General features: G+C 31.0%; 1 protein-coding gene across 3 annotated transcripts in view; it reads left to right on the forward strand.

Moving 5' to 3' along the window:
* LOC129969127 (uncharacterized) overlaps window positions 1-16,265 on the forward strand; it is a 619,939-nt gene that overhangs the window by 500,374 nt on the left and 103,300 nt on the right. For all 3 annotated transcript variants that reach the window (XM_056083546.1, XM_056083547.1, XM_056083548.1), the window contains one exon: window positions 2,389-2,476. In XM_056083546.1, coding sequence (XP_055939521.1) covers window positions 2,389-2,476 — 88 coding nt within the window. The remainder of the gene's footprint in view (window positions 1-2,388; window positions 2,477-16,265) is intronic.

Below are 16,265 nucleotides of genomic sequence, written 5' to 3' on the forward strand. Positions count from 1 at the left end.
ATGAATATTTGTAATGTTTTTTAACGTCTAGTACGAACATCAATCCTTATTTTCCAAACCATACGAATTTAACGTTGACGCTGAATAATTATAATTTCAGTTGAAAAAAGTATTTTATGAAATATGCATCTTTCTTTATTTGAAAATCGCATTAAATTTCATTCAAGAATAATGGCGCAATATTTGGATTTTTAAAATATAGAAGACAAAATTATTTTCGTAGCTAATTTATTGAAATGTATTGATAAACAATTATGGAAATTATTTATTGTTTTTCTTTTGGCACATTCCCAAAAGTATTTCGTTCAAATATTTCTAATTTCTCAAAACACTTAAAATTTTCAATTAATCATACAATATTTTATCGTTCATTTTTTTAAAAGAATTTTAAACTACTTTTATTAGAGGAAAAATTTAATTGAATTACTGTTTACCCGAAACTACCTTAGAGATTTCAAATAGTTCAAAGCAGCCTTTTGATTTTTCATGAAATATTTATATTTGTGTTTTGTAGTAATTCATCTTCATTATTTCGCATTCTTTTTCTTTCACTAATTGGTTTTCTTTGTTTAGCTCCGTCTCGCTAATTAGAGCTTATATTCTATGGTGAATTTCCAGCACTTAATCTCGGTATGAAGCTAATTTTGGATCTTTTCTGTATTCCACTTCCAATGGACTACTAATTAGAAACTAAACTATAATTTTTAATTTATTGACACGATGAACTTTCAATTTTTTATTTATTATTATAAATTATTTTGATACGATATTCCACTTTGGGAATTTTCCTCTAAGATTTATATGTTTTTAGCGAAACATTTTTGGCGTCAGTTCTGAATTTTTTCGAATTTCATGATCAGTTTTAAGTATCCTTTTTAATCTTTACATTCCCAGAGTTCTTTTTATTTTTATTATTCATTAATATTTTAATTGATAATATAATTTAGCATTTACATAAAATTTTGGAATCATTTGCAAAGAGCTAAGATTTCGGCAAGATCAAAAAGCGAGAGTAATTGGAATCTATATTGAATACATATATATCCTATGTTTTGCCATGCTGAGCAGTTTGAAATATTTTTTATGAATATCACATAAAGCAATTTTCAGAAGTATGCTAGCTTATAAATTTTATCATATTAATGAAATTCATTAGTACTAATACAGTTAATGTATTAAAATTCATGCATTTATTATCTTTAAAAATGGGCTTAATTGCATTTGATATATGTTTTCACCAAAATATTAAAATTTTGAGAGTCGTGAATTTTATTACCAAAGTATTGTTTAAAACCCTTGTGGATTTACAACATGAATATGTGTCAAATACATAATAATATTTCAAACATGAATATGACCTATCTGACCTAAAGCTACCAAATTTGAAACATGAATGTTTTGAAAGTAGAGAATGAACACTTTGGAACGAATTTTTGAAACTTTAATTAAATGAAAATTAAATGAAATGTTGGGTGTCTTCCGTGATAACTTTAGAAAATATCGCAAGACCAAGAATATTTTTTCATCATCATAAAATATAAAATAATATCGTTATCAATTTTCCGCTGTATTATTTTTCTAACTTTAATTATTTTTTTAAATAGCATAATCCTATTTTACATAATATTTCATTATTAAAGTGAAACTGAAAATGCTTAATTAATATTTAATCCTCCTTTTCTCTTTTTGCTAATTATCAAGATGTGAAGGCTCGATTTCATTTTCCCTGTCCTGTAGTTTTTAAGTATAGAGGCTTGCTTTAAATAAATTTTTCCTTAAATAAATTTTGTTTTGCTTATAATTAAAGTTCAACTTCAGGATCATTCATGGTGAAAACGTTTTTAATTGCATCAATTTTTAAACGTTGCTACTTTTTTCTTTGATAAAGTTGGATGTATATTGATGTAGACAGAAAAATAAGGATTATTCATAACATACTGAATAAGCTAGTGTAAGACTTCTAAAATAGTAAGAATTATATATCTGTCAAACTTTGAAATTTAAAACAATTTTACTGAGGCAGCGAGACTAAATTACTAAAAAATAGCCAATTGAAATTCTTAGCAATTAATACCAGTGAAACAACTGGTCGGTAAAGGCGGCTAGTCATCAATAAAATAAAAATATATGTTTGACTGAAGGAAGCTCAAAGCTAATTACGTCAAAACTTAAAAAGCAAAGATGAATGAAAAAAAAACAAGAGAAAAGAAAACTTTAAACTCAGCTTCGGATTTTTTTTATACTCGATTATTTTTTCTCTTCTCTTCTGAAGAGAATCTCCGCTAATGTGATAATGATTATTTTCCTTGTCAGTTTTCCCGCGTTCTGACAACCTGAGTCCGTTCTTGTGAGGCTTCGGCTCTCTTTAATCTCTTTTTCTGTTGACAGGTCATTGCCGAATTGGGTCGAGCGATGTCCTGGTCATCCCAAGGGACGAAGAAGAAAGACAAAAACTACATGTCCCTCTTCTTCACGGGTAAGTCACTTTTATTAACGGATGCAGGGAATTGGATACAGCAAAAGAGATGCATTGATACATGCATAAATAAAAAGCGGCAAATCTACTGGAATATACCGTAATAGGCAATCTGAATTTTAGTCAGGTTTTATTATATAGAGCGACTCTATTCGTGATTTAGTAATCAAATTCTGAACCGTTAGAGATAGGTATATATTTCCTGCCAGAAAATGTTTTAATTGAAATAAATAGCTATATTTTATACTATTTTATTTAATAAACGTACGTCCTAAAATGTTGAAATATGTTGATTTTTATGTCCCTGTCCTATTAGTCATATTTAGAAAACTATTCTCAACATTTTAACATTAACGAAAAAGTTCCACTCCTAGAGGTATCTGTTTTTGATGATCTCTGGAGTTAGGTGAGAATACTGCAGATAAATATTTTTGAGGACTAAAAGAGGTCATCCTCTCATGGAGGTACGATTTATCTTTTTCTTCAGATTTGAAGCTATTGTTTAAATATAAAAAAGTTATGATGAATTAAGGGATATTATATGATGCTTATCTGCCATATCCTAGGGAAGAGATTACTTTCGGTTTAAAAAAATGTGTGCCCATATTCGTATACAAGGGAAATTCAAAGTCAGTGCAGCAAAATTAATGGAAATCTAAGGGTAAAAAGAATATTTTGAATCCTATAGTATAGCAGAGTCAGAAATGACTTGTTCACGATTGGATAAAAAGAAATAAATACAATGCAACAAATGAAACAGAAACGTGCAAATATTACAAAGCATTTTAAAGATATAACCTTCTTTAATAAAATGCCCAGATTTTACAGTTACCTGAAATTTTGAGAGTGCATATAATCACTAAAATACATGCCTCTAAGACTCTCCAAAAGCTATATAAGTGAAGTAGTATTACAGCAAGAATAGCTGACACTTTTACAAGACTTGCAACTCATTTAATGAAGGTTTGATATAATTTTTTTATGACACTACAGCGAAAATTCAAAATAAGTTATCCAAGAATCCAACGAAAAAATAAGCGAGTTACTACACTTTACATAAATTTGCCCCAAATTAACGTTAAGATGTTTCTGAATTCGATTCGATTAAGCAGTTGGAGCTCTTAGGATATGCAGAAGTCACATTGAGCGACTCAGAGTATGCCTTAGTTCAAAATGTCAATGCCAATCTTATTGTAAAAAGAGCAAGTGTTCCTTGCCAGCCAAACAAGTGGCATAAAGTAAGGTCTTTATGAGGTGTTCTACAACATTTCCTGTACAACGCTTTTGTAGAAAAATGCTTTGAAGTTGTAAGTACATAGGCATCTACCTCATGAAGAAATTAATCCCGTCTCTGCAATACTATGCGTTTCCAAATCTTTTGTGACTCTTACTTCACTCTGAAGTTATTTATAATTGCGCCAATTTACCTGTTCATTCACATATATATTCTAACTCAGTCGTAAGAATGGATATAAATTGTAAAGCAGAATCTGAAATAAGGCGATTGGCGCATTAATTGATCATCAGGGTATAAAATTAATGTGGATTGAAAAATCGTGTAGTATTTTCTGCAAATAGTATTAAATAATAAAGCATTATTTCACTTCACTGAAGATCGCATTGCTTCACATTCTGTTTTGCAATTTATATCCCCTTTGATAATGATTTGTGATTTATTTTCACTGTATTCCTTGAATTACAATTTTTTGCGCATTCTTCCCATATATGTTTTATATCCTTTCTTATTTAGTATTGGTTTTCACTTTATTTTTGTTATATTTTTATTTGTACTTTCTCTTTTTTTTGTGTATTATATAAGCAGGATGATCAAAAACTCCTCAGACAAAATTTGAATATGAATCTGGGATACAGAAACAAATCTGGGGGCACGGCAGTGCCTTCACCAAGTCGAGCAAAAACAAGCGGCACGGCCGTACTATCCTTTTCTCGAAGCAGTTCAGGCCATTTTCAACCCCCTATAACTTCGTTGTGGATAAAACTAGAAGCCTGAATTTTCAGTAACCAAGCAGGCATTATATAAACACAGTATATTTCAAATTTCATTAAATTTGAACCAGTAGTTTAAGAATTATAACTAGTCAAAGTTTGTGAATTTTGTCACTGACTGACTGACAGATCATCAAAACTCTAAGGCACTTCTAGCAGACATAGAAGCTTCAAATTTAGAATACAATTAGTGTTTAGTGTATAAATCAAGTAAAAACTAAAATATCCATGTAATAATGGACGGATCGATAAATTTTTCGAAGTTTCGAGCATTATCCATTTTGTCGGCAAATTCGTCGCCAAGTCACCAAATGGTCGCCAAGTTTGTCACCAATCTCTCGTATCACTGGCTCGGCATCCGGCAGCATCCAATACAGATTACTGTAAAACGGTCTTCCATATGATGACACTATTCTCGCTGGGAAAAATTAATTAAATCTCAAATTTACAGGTTTCTAACAATATCTAATTTGAAATAATTCAATTTGAAGCTGTGGAAGCTGCAAACGCAATGGGTGACTTTCAGAAAATCAATCTGGTAGAAAAAAGCAAACTGATCTTCAAAGTATGATCGCAAAACTTAATGTCGATCAACGAAGAGTCTTCGATATGATCACAAATAAAATGGACACAACCGATAATAACGCTGACGTTTTACGCTGTTTTGTGAGTGGAACTGGTGGCACTGGAAAGAGCTTTTTAATAAAAACTCTGAAAATTTGGGTTAAGACTTATTTAAACAAAAAAAGTGGCAGTTAGTACTCCAACAGGAATAGCTGACTATACATAGAATGTTGTTGTTGTTGTTGTTTCTTATGGCACTTGCCACTGACAAGCCCGCTGTTACGAAGACAGCGATTTAAGCCTGCGGGGGAACGTCTCTTATTTTTTATAGCAGCGCCAACTAGGGCCAAGAGTACGACTTTGCCACTCACGCATCACTCATTCGCTTTCACAACCCCTTTTTACAGGAGGGCACATTCACACATCCCACAGATAGAACAACAGAAGAACAACCATGCCCAAACCGGGACTTGAACCCGGGACGCCCAGATCACGGGGAAGACGCGCTACTCCTATGCCAGGACGCCGGCATACATAGAATAGATTGACTATACATAGACTATTGCAACTGCCTGTAGAACACAAGCAAATACCGAAGTACAAACAGCTTTCTGATGAAGTGCTCCTTCTGAGATCAGATTTGAAAGAAGTAGTGTTGTTTATAATAGACGAAGTGTCGATGATATCCAATGTTTAACATATATTTATTTGCGCTTATCTGAAATATTCGACACAAGAGACGATCAGAATGAGTAGTTTGGAAAAAAACATCTTGTAGTTTTCGGAGATCTCTTACATCGTCCGCCGGTAAGAGAAAAGTCACCTTTTGAAAAACTATCAACTGCTGAAACTAACAAGTTATTAGGTTCCCTCAGTGTACCGAATCTGTGGACTGAACTGTTCATACACGATGAACTTACAATTAACATGCGACAGCTCAATGATTTTGACTCTGTTGAAATGCTAAATAGAATAAGATTAGGTGTGATTACACAAAAAGACCGCGACTTACTCTTGACTAGATTAATAACTCTCAAATCCAATTCAAATGAAAACAGATTAATTGAAATAATTGAACACCTCTCGAAACTTCCTGATGATATCTTTTGCTTATTATCTACAAAAAACATGTGTCAACAATTAAATACTACAATGCTTAAATCTCTTCTACATCCCAAAATAAAACTTGCCGCTGTACATAGCATAAATTTCCCCAGATACCTAACAAAAAGAGCTCTTGAATGCATAAAAATATATGAAGACGATGCTTCTATGACTGCAGGCCTGGAAGAGAACATAATTATAAAAATAGGAGCAAAAGTCATGTTAAGGCGAAATATTGACGTGAGTCTTGGTTTAGTTAATGATTCTATCGGTATAGTGCAAAGAGTAAAGGTTGATCAGGAAAATACAAAAATTAATTAAGAAAATACACATTGCATTTAATAAAGAACATGTTTACGAGCTTAGGCCGGTCAGAACTAAATTTGAAATTATTAATAGAGCTTATGTTCATCGCGAACCGTTTCCCATATGTATAGCCTATGCTATAACTATACACAAAAGTCACGGTCTAAGTCTAAATAATGCACTGATGGATATTGGTTCTGCAGCGTTCACATCCGGTCAAGCTTACGTGGCACTTCCGAGAGTTACAAGTCTGGACGACTTACATCTAATAAGTGTCGACTTTGCAAGTATTAAAGCACAGGAATCCTCAATTTGTGAATACAACAGACTAAGAAGCATTTACCGTCCAGACTTATCAAAAATTGTAACATCAAAGCTTACGAGAAAAACCCATAGAGACAGAGACTGGGCTTTGAGAAAAACTGTGGCTGAATCTCAAGAAGTAGTACCGGAAAAGAAAAAGGGGAAGACTACATACAAAAATAAGAAAAGGACTATCTACAAAAAGAAATGAGATGCCATCAAAAACATAACTTGTAAAAAAAACGAAGTCTCGCAACTCAGTTCTTCTATCGTAAAAAGTTGTGAGATCCATGTAATACCAAGTCGGTCCATTCAGTCCCTACTGTCCATCCATTCAGTCGGTTATTCAGTCCCTACTTAAGGGTCCTTCTGTCTTAAGTTATTACGTAATTAGCTAACCTAACAACATCTTATGGTGACCATATCAATATTAAAAATCTTTTATGGTTTAAATAAATAGATTGACTTGGCAATCGCACTAAACAATCTAATTTAATATAATATGTTAATGTAATCTAATTTAATGTAAAGATACATTGTGTTTTCATGCGATGGCCAAGTCAATCTATTTATTTAAACCATAAAAGATTTTTAATATTGATATGGTCACCATAAGATGTTGTTAGGTTAGCTAATTACGTAATAACTTAAGACAGAAGGATCCTTAAGTAGGGACTGAATAATTGGACCGACTTGGTATTACATGGATCTCACAACTTTTTACGATAGAAGAACTGAGTTGCGAGACTTGGTTTTTTTTACAAGTTATGTTTTTGATGGCATTTTATTTAACCGAAGTGCACATTCCCACTCTCCGAGGTAGATATATGCTAACTTTGAGAGCTATAGATCAAAAAGGTGGCATAAAAAGGGACAACACAGACACACACATTCATCTTTATTATTAGAACAAGTAGAGATGTATTCTGTTTATATAAAAAAAAATATCCTTTTTTCTTCAACTTTTCTTATTTCTTAGCACTGGAAAAAAATCACGCTATTATATATTTGATGAAATAATGAAAACGCTTTAAATTTTTAAGGAAATAATATATTTTATTGTCGGATATAAAGTAAAAATATTTTTTAATAGTTTTTTGTCTGAAAAAAAATCAAAAATTTGCAAAATACCAGGAAGGTGTCAAAACAAAGACACTTAAATTCGCTCATATTCAGTAAATTGTTCTTTTCAGATTCGATGATAGCCAGGTTATTGGAGTCCAAAGCAAAGGTGAATGGTCTCTTGAGTGATAGAGTTCGTAATGGAAAGAATATAAAGGAATTTGTCGGTAATTTCCGAAGTCATCAGCTCTCCGTCAGAAATTGATGAAGATGTTTGCAGAAATTCTTGATATATTTCTGCCTGAAAAATCTTTAAAATATGCAAATTAGCAGGGAGGTGTCAGAACAAAGACACTTGGAATCGCTCGTCATTCGTTCAATTGTTCTTTTCAGGTTCAAATTAGCAGAAAGGTGTCAGAATATAGACTCTTGGAATCGCTCGTCATTCGTTGAAGTGTTCTTTTGAGGTTCGATGATACCCAAGTTACTATCCAAAGCAAAGGTGAATGGTCTCTTGAGTAATAGAGTTCGTAATGGAAAGAATATAAAGGAATGTGTCAGTAATTTCCGATGTCATCGGCTCTCAGTCAAAAATTGATGAAGATGTTTGCAGAAATTCTTGATATTTTTCTGCCTGAAATATCTTGAAAATATGCAAATTAGCAGGGAGGTGTCAGAACAAAGACACCTCTGGTCATTTATTGAATTGTTCTTTTGAAATTCGATGATGCCGAAGTTACTGGAGTCCAAAGGAAAGGTGAATGATCTCTTGACAGAGTTCGTAAAGAAATGAATTTTAAGTAATATGTCAGAGGGTAATACATTTATAGTTGACAAATAGTTGACTGGAATCCGAAATTTTTCATTCATGTAACATTTAAGCTTGTAACTTAGCTGTGATTTCCAAAGCGGTACACAGCAAATACACGTCTTTCGAGAAGAAGGTTGGGATGTCATTTTCTTTTGGCATTACATAATTCTCAGGGAATTGTAGTTTAGCTTTTATGCCCAAATTTTTGCATAAACTCCAAACTTTGGTGGAGCGTACTAAAGGCGCTGGTGTTTGAATAAAACTTCCAATTCCATTATCGAAAGAATTTGCTAATTTTGCTTTAATTCCAAGAGCTTGGCAAAAGAGCCAAACAGATCGATCATATACAGTTGGGATTACAGGTTTTTCTATAACATTCTCTTCCACTTTGTCATCAGCAATCTCATTTTTGAATACCAACATTGAATGGGCATATTTAAGCATTTCCATCAAAAGTGCATATCCAATTATAGGGATCACAAACTCAAATTCTCCGTATACTGCAACCATAATACAGCACATCAAAAGCTGCAGATAAATTGACATCTTAATAAAGACATCCATAGTATTTTAGCACAAAATTCACCAGAAAAATATTCACAGCAAATTTCTCAAACGTACGAAGTTTGCTCAAAAATTATTAATACTAATGAAGTAACAATGCAATACATATACATTGTTACTTCACTTATCTGATATTATTGTATATTTTCTCTTTTACGATTCTTATAGTTAAATGACTACAATTCTTTTAAACAATGCGGTTATTATTTTAAATAGATATAAACAATGAATATTTGTGAATATTTGCGGTCCCCAGGTTTTATCGCCAAGATGGTTACATTATGTATAATGGAGTTCTGCCATCTTGACGTAATTTCAAAATCGCCAAGTAAACTGAGGGCTTTAAGTATCCACAAATACCAAACAATATGGTATTTTGTTCTTTGGCTGGTTTTAATAATATACAAGCTGACAAATACAGGCTTATATTCAAACAATACTACATAATTAAAAATATTTTTCTTAATGAATATTGATTACGACGAATTACAGTTATTATATGATGATGTATTTTGGCTAAATTGGGATGAACCTTATTATTTTCAATCGATATACTGTTTGTAAATGCCCTTCGGTAAATGCAATACTGTAAATAATTAATACAGAATTTAGTTAACAGAGTTAGAAATTTTTAACATACTAACCGATAAATTAATTTATTAACTACTAGCAATATCGTTTATAAAGTTTTATTCACTGTTAAAAAAGATTTATTAAATAGTGCTTTTTCGTAATTTTTAATTCAGAATCATATTTCATTGTCTTCTAGAATCATAAAACTCAAGCGAGGGCGTGTTTTTTTTTTTGGGGGGGGGGGGTCAAACAAAATAATACATTTTTCTTGAAGTGTAGCTCTGGTTACCAAAAGGCTTGCTTATAGTATCCGTTTCCTTATCAGTAATTAATTAAACTAAATAAGATTAAAATCTACTTTAATGTGCCATGCGAGTTTGTCGACAATAAGGTTGAAAACTGTGTAATTCGTCTATCAACCCTATGAATAGAGTTGTTTATCTTGTCAACTATTTTGAATTTGTATTTTAAGTGGCTTGGCATTTCTGACATCATAGGCGATGTTAAAAGACACATTATATTATATTTAACATTAAAATATTGGCATACTTTAAAATGATAAGCAGGTGCCGATGAAATTTCTTAATCACATTTTTATCCCTCATCCAACCTACCTAATAGCACACAAATATTATACAAAATTGCATTACCTTGATCAATATTCTTATATAATATTGTGTAATATAATGTCCTTGTATAATATTGTGGAATACTGATTGATATAATATAATATCGCCTAATATTATACAATATTTTTCAACAGGCTATGCTTCCCGGGCTCTTGACTGCTGTTAGTGAAACCAGATGTCCAAAAAATAATTTCTTCTAAACACTTATTTGTCTAAATTTTTGCTTGTTTTGACAATGATACTGAGCCACACCAAACACAACTTTAAGCAAGTCTGTTAACAAATTTTGTAACATTCTGAATACGTTTGTAAACGAATTAACGTCATCAAGAAAGAATAATATCCAAAAATTTTATTTTCCAAACTATTTTCTGTTGACCTTTTTCAGCTTATTCTCCCCCAACTTTCAACATCAAATAATAGTAAAAAAATATTCCACGCCTTTTTATTTTCTTTTTATCTCTGGAAAGGTTCGTCAGTGGGAATGAAAGGCCTTCAATGATTCAGCTTCAAGTGGTGCTATGAGCCATTTCTAAAAATTTTCCTTTATAATCAATGCAGCATCATTAATGAAAGTCAACATTGTAGAAAGATGGTTTTGACAGAATTTTTGTTTCCAAATTATTTTTAAGCCAGAGATTAGAACATGATGGTCGAATAACCCACCAAAAACTACCTTTACTAAGTTTCATTTGCATTCATTTTAAAACGTTAATGGAATGTGTATGTCCCTTTTATTATCAAAGGGTTAAAAAGATGAATACTTTGGTAATATTCTATTCCTTTCGAATACCGGTGTTCAATTATTACTTTCTCGTATATGTAGAATAGAGAAGGTGTAGTAATCGTATAAAATTCGAACTCGAGATTTTGGGGAATCTTCACGTTTTAGACCTCGCTGAATTCAAAAAATAATTTTTTTAAAAAATGTCTGTCTCTGACAAGGATAATTTAAAAATGCTTTTATCTAGTTAGAGATGAAATTTGGTATACGATTTTTATACCGAATTTGTAGGTTTCTATCAAGCTTTGAGCAAATTCTACTCAGATGAAATCTGTCTGACCGACTATTGTAATATAAATTAACACGATAACTTCAAAGCGAAGAGAGCTAGATAGATTAAATTTGGTACATAGATCTAGCATCTATAGTGTAGACAACTTTCAACTTTTGAGCCAAATACTTCAAGACATTCACTGTCTGTCAGTCTGTATTTTCAGAAACATGTAAACGTGCTAACTTAAAGACGCAATGGCAGAAATATATCATATTTGGTATGTGATTTTGTGACTATAACTGCAGTTCCGAGTCAAATCTTTGCATCAATCTGTAGGGAAAAATGCGTCTAAAATACAAATTTGATTTACGGATATTATTAACTGTATACCAGAGATTAATCACCAAATAACTCGCCAGGGATGGCGCGATAGATTCAGTAATAATGCTATATTCATACCAAAGATTAATATTTCGCGACTATTGTATACCAATACCATGCAAGGCATTCTCTGGAATAACATCTTTATTATAGAAATATGAGGAAGTTTTGAGGAGCTAATTCTATTACTGCGCTGATCAGTGTGTTCACAAACTGATAGATAGAGAAAATTCCAAAAATTGGTTTTTAGAATTTACTTAAATCTAAAACGTTGAGATTCGTCAAAATTTCGACTTCATTTTTTTTTTCTTTTGACAATTTTTGTACTTGATTTTTAGTACTTTACACTTTCTGTTTCCTTTTATTTACTCTTTTCGGTACTTTGGGTATTGTATTTGGGTATTTTGGTAATACTTTCTCTTTCCTGTTTCATTTACTTCGTATACGAGTTAGTAACGTGAAGTAAGTAATTGAATTTTTACTAGAATGTAAAGTGAATAAAAAACATCAAAAAAGTATTTTAAACTTCAATATTTTTTTTTTCTGGAAGCAAATAATACTCTGAATATCAATACATTTTATTCTTGATAGAATACAGCTATCAAAATCTTGCTATACTTTAAAAATGGAGATCAAATTTTCTTTATCTACATCTTACATTTGTAATTATTGTGCCCACTTGCATTTGGCAAATTCCCTGTGAATGGATTTCCCACAAAATTCGATAGAACTCTATAAATTTAAAAAATACCTCATAACTTCTTAAAAATTTAATTTGTCTAGCCTTTTTATTATCATATCAAACAAACAAATAGAGAAAATGGAGATTCGTTAAAACGACGTTTTTCATTTTGATAATACTTTATTTTTCCTTTCTTGTTTTATTCGTATACGAGAAAGTGAAAAGCAAACTGAAATTTTACAAAATATATAAAGTAAATAAAAACATCAAAAAAGGAGTTTTACACCTAAATAAGTTTAATTTTCTAGAAACAAATAACACTCTAAAAATCGATTATTTTTCTTCTAGACAGAATATAGTTATCAAACTCTTGTTAACACAAAAAAAAGAAAGAAGAAAATTTTAGGTTTAAATAAATACTTTTTTTCCAATGATTAAAATAATAAAATATATTTTAATCAAAATTATAATGGAAAAATGGAGTAACTATATCACAGATGTATTAAGCAAAGCATTTGATGGTAGATGTTTTAATTAAAATTTTATTAGCAGTTGCAAATTCAGATGGAATTATTGCGAAAATATAATTTATTTCGTCAATCCTTTTAATTAAGGCTTGACTTTTCAATTTCCTTTGAAATTTAAAAATTAAAATTATACTGTAATTCATTTTGTGAATATACATTAGACTGTCGGTAATTAAATATTGTACCAATATGGAACCTCTTACAGATTGTCGTTATGTCTTTAAATATTTATTTTATTATGAATTATGCCTTTAAATATTTATTTTATTATGAATTATGCTTTTAAATATTTATTGTAACACTACGATTTTGAATATTTTTGCTATAAATGTGGCTTTTTGGCTGTTAAAAGCTTTTTCAGAGAGCCTAGTGTGATATGGCACTTCGACATTTTTATGATATAATAATCGCATGGTTACGAGAGGCTGGAGTGTTTCAGGTTTTTTTTCTTAATACAGTTTTCTTTAACATTAAAATGACATAAAACAATGTATTTATGCCATCAAAAACATAACGTGTAAAAAAACCAAGTCTCGCAACTCAGTTCTTCTATCGTAAAAAGTTGCGGGATCCATGTAATACCAAGTCGGTCAATTTATTCAGTCTCTACTTAAGGGTCCTTCTATCTTAAGTTATTACGTAATTAGCTAACCTAACAACATCTTATAGTGACCATATCAATATTAAAAATCTTTTATGGTTTAAATAAATAGATTGACTTGGCCATCGCATGAAAACACAATACATCTTTACATTAAATTAGATAACATTAACATATTATATTAAATTAGATTGTTTAGTGCGATTGCCAAGTCAATCTATTTATTTAAACCATAAAAGATTTTTAATATTGATATGGTCACCATAAGATGTTGTTAGGTTAGCTAATTACGTAATAACTTAAGATAGAAGGACCCTTAAGTAGAGACTGAATAAATTGACCGACTTGGTATTACATGGATCCCGCAACTTTTTACGATAGAAGAACTGAGTTGCGAGACTTGGTTTTTTTACACGTTATGTTTTTGATGGCATATATATATATATATATTTGCTATAAAACATGAAATCAAAAACATTACAGAGGCGTTTTGCCATTTATCTTCATAAAAGAAAAGCATACACTTGATAAATTCTAAAAAAAGGTTTAATAGAACATAAATTCATGGCAAAAAATGGCGATATGAATAACTATATGCAAATCGTGTATCGCTTCGAATGTCTTTTGAATATTTATATTACTCACAATTTATTTGTTTGTTACTGACACTGCGATTACTGCTATTGTCATTCTAGTTATGACTTGCAATATTTTTAATTGCAGCGTTTTTATTTCACCATTGTAAATGTTAATCAAGATTTAGAACTGAAACGACTCTTGAAAAGAAGAAAGTGTTGTATTTTTTATTGGCAAAATTAAACTTTTAAGAAACTGGCAGCAGGATTAATTTAGCTTCATTATGTAGGTGAGAGTAGAAAAATTTCACTCAGCCTAGAGGAAAAAGCTTCAGGAGACGTTTTTTAACCCGGAGGAAAGTCATGAAGTATCTCTTGCAGACAATTTAAGGTATCCGACTACGTTAAAAACACTGGTTATCGACCACATTGGCGAATTCTTCTTTTATTGTTATTTCTTGTAGTTCAGGCTTTCCTCTTTCCAAAATAGTATTTTCTAGAAAAAGGAAGGTCTGATCTATCATCCAGGATAATTTTAAACAATTTTTTAGCTAAAATTTTTCTTTAACTTCAATTTTCACAAACTTTAATTTTCATAAAAATTATTCACCGTTAACATGATATCTCAAAAACTAATAGAGGTATTTCCATAAAAATTTCAGCGTGTGTTTTAAATACTGTTGGCAATGAAATAAACCAAAAGTTTTATTGTTGGTGAAATATTTTTTCATTTATAGGTGTTTTTAGAAAAATTAAGTTGTAAATTTATGGAAAAAATGTATATATACGTATATTTTTACCCACAATTTCTTTGCATCTCAAAATGTTTCTTAGATTTTGGTTCATTTCATTCATTATTATATTCTATAACTTGTCTACAAAGAAAAATAAGATTGCTGCATTACAATTTTGTGTAGAGTGTTAACCGTTTTGGTTAAATTTCATTAAAATTTACTACAAATTTTCCTATTTCTCAAAATATATTATATTTCCAAATAATTTTTTTGTATATATAGTGTTTATAATCGACAATACATTTAAAAATCATAAATAGTTTTTAAAAAATTCAATTTTTCAAAAATGTTGCTTCGAACGTAGTTGGTTACATTGCAGTGAAAAATTTATTACTAACACGCGCATCTGTCTATTTTTAAATTCTTCATTTTAAGAAGTTTATCTTTAATCTTCTAATTAGTAACTCAATCATACCATATCTTAATTCATCAAACCAGTCTTGATATAACCAGTCTTAATTCATCAAACCAGGGGAGATATAAATATAGAACTAATTATATAAATACACAATTATAAATAACAGCAGCTTAATTAAAATCGCCTACCCGCTTTTTGCCAGAAATTTATGTGTTTTAATTCAATCTATTGCATATTTATTGTATTATAACTCCGTACCAAGTTCTTATCACTTTCTTATCTAATAACAAACCATCTCACTTCCTCCATCTATCTCAATGCAACATTTTCATCTTACACGGATAATACCTCTTTATTCAGGCCTCTTCCATCCGGTGGTGACAGTCCATCCTTCCCTGGTGTCCTGTTCCCCTCCTCCCTATGCACTCCCCCGATACCCTCATCTCTCACGTCATTACTTCTTCTTTTGCTCTTCCAAGAAGAGCTTGATTGCCAACGGTTTCCGGTATTTTCGGACGCCTAAAACATTTCATTAGTTTACTCCTGCCTCTTATCCCTTTCTGGGCGCTTCAATTACCGATTGGAAGGCAATTAGCTAGACTCAGGATCAATGGATATAAAAAGCTGTGGAGATCTATATCCCTTGTTTTGTTTTTAGGAGCTGCTTAAAACCGAAACAGTTCTTGAACAATTAGTGGAGATCTTAGCACATTATCGAAGGCCAACTTTAATAATTGGTCTGGAGGGTCGTTAGTATTAACAAGGCATAACCACAACAGAAGTATTGTAATTTGCCTTGTTGTCATCATTAACTTCATGCTAATCTGAATAAATACTACTTCTTACCTCATCTTTCTTTTTACTTTCTTGTGTACGTAGTTTGGAGAAAGTATAGCAATCGTCAAAAAATTCGAACTCGCGACTTTCATGAATCTCCATTGTTTAGACTT

Source organism: Argiope bruennichi, chromosome 5, assembly GCF_947563725.1.
Source record: "Argiope bruennichi chromosome 5, qqArgBrue1.1, whole genome shotgun sequence".
NCBI lineage: Eukaryota > Metazoa > Arthropoda > Arachnida > Araneae > Araneidae > Argiope > Argiope bruennichi.